This window comes from Pyrgilauda ruficollis, unplaced genomic scaffold, assembly GCF_017590135.1.
Source record: "Pyrgilauda ruficollis isolate IOZ18807 unplaced genomic scaffold, ASM1759013v1 scaffold9, whole genome shotgun sequence".
NCBI classification, from domain to species: Eukaryota; Metazoa; Chordata; class Aves; order Passeriformes; family Passeridae; genus Pyrgilauda; species Pyrgilauda ruficollis.
The window spans coordinates 11,246,988-11,247,561 of NW_024531043.1; the positions used below are offsets into that span (position 1 = coordinate 11,246,988).

A 574-nucleotide genomic window follows, 5' to 3' on the forward strand; every position below is an offset into this window, starting at 1 on the left:
CGGCGCCGGTCGCTCCTGCCCGGAGCGCGGAGCCCCGAGCGCCGACACCGGAGCGCGGGTGCCGGAGCCTGGATACCGGAGCGGGGAGCTCCCTGCGCGGCCCACCATGAACAGCATCAAGAGCGTGCCGGCGCGGGTGCTGAGCCGCCGCGGCGGGCACAGCCTGGAGGCGGAGCGGGAGCAGTTCGACAAGAGCCAGGCAAGGACGGCGGGAGGGGGCGGCGGGGCCGCGGTTACGGTCCCGGTTTTAGTCCCGGTCCTGCTCCCGGCTAGGGGATGGGGGGGGCCGGCCCTTTCCGCGGGGCATCGCCTCGGGGCGCGCTGGGCGCGGGGGCTTCTCGGGCGATGGGATGGGACGGGATGGGGGGCGCGGGTCCCGCCGGGCTCCGGGGAAGCCCCGGTGGGGCAGCGCGGCCGCCGTCCCTCTGCCCGTTCCCGTGTCCGCCCGTCCGTCCCCGGTGCCGCCGCCGCGCGTTCCCCCGCCCCCACCTGCGCCGCCGCTTCCTCCCGGCGCGGCCGCGGGACGGTCCCGCGTGGGCTCCCGCCCGTCCCGCCGCCCCCGCGCCCGTCCCCG

The 574-nt window shown here is 80.0% G+C and overlaps 1 protein-coding gene across 1 annotated transcript in view; it reads left to right on the forward strand.

Annotated features, from left to right (window-relative positions):
- The first annotated feature begins 6 nt into the window (after positions 1-6).
- Positions 7-574, forward strand: part of HIP1R (huntingtin interacting protein 1 related) — a 17,564-nt gene continuing 16,996 nt past the window's right edge. The window contains exon 1 of the mRNA XM_041488826.1: positions 7-199. Within this exon, the coding sequence (XP_041344760.1) occupies positions 107-199 (93 nt within the window). The 5' untranslated portion in view covers positions 7-106. The remainder of the gene's footprint in view (positions 200-574) is intronic.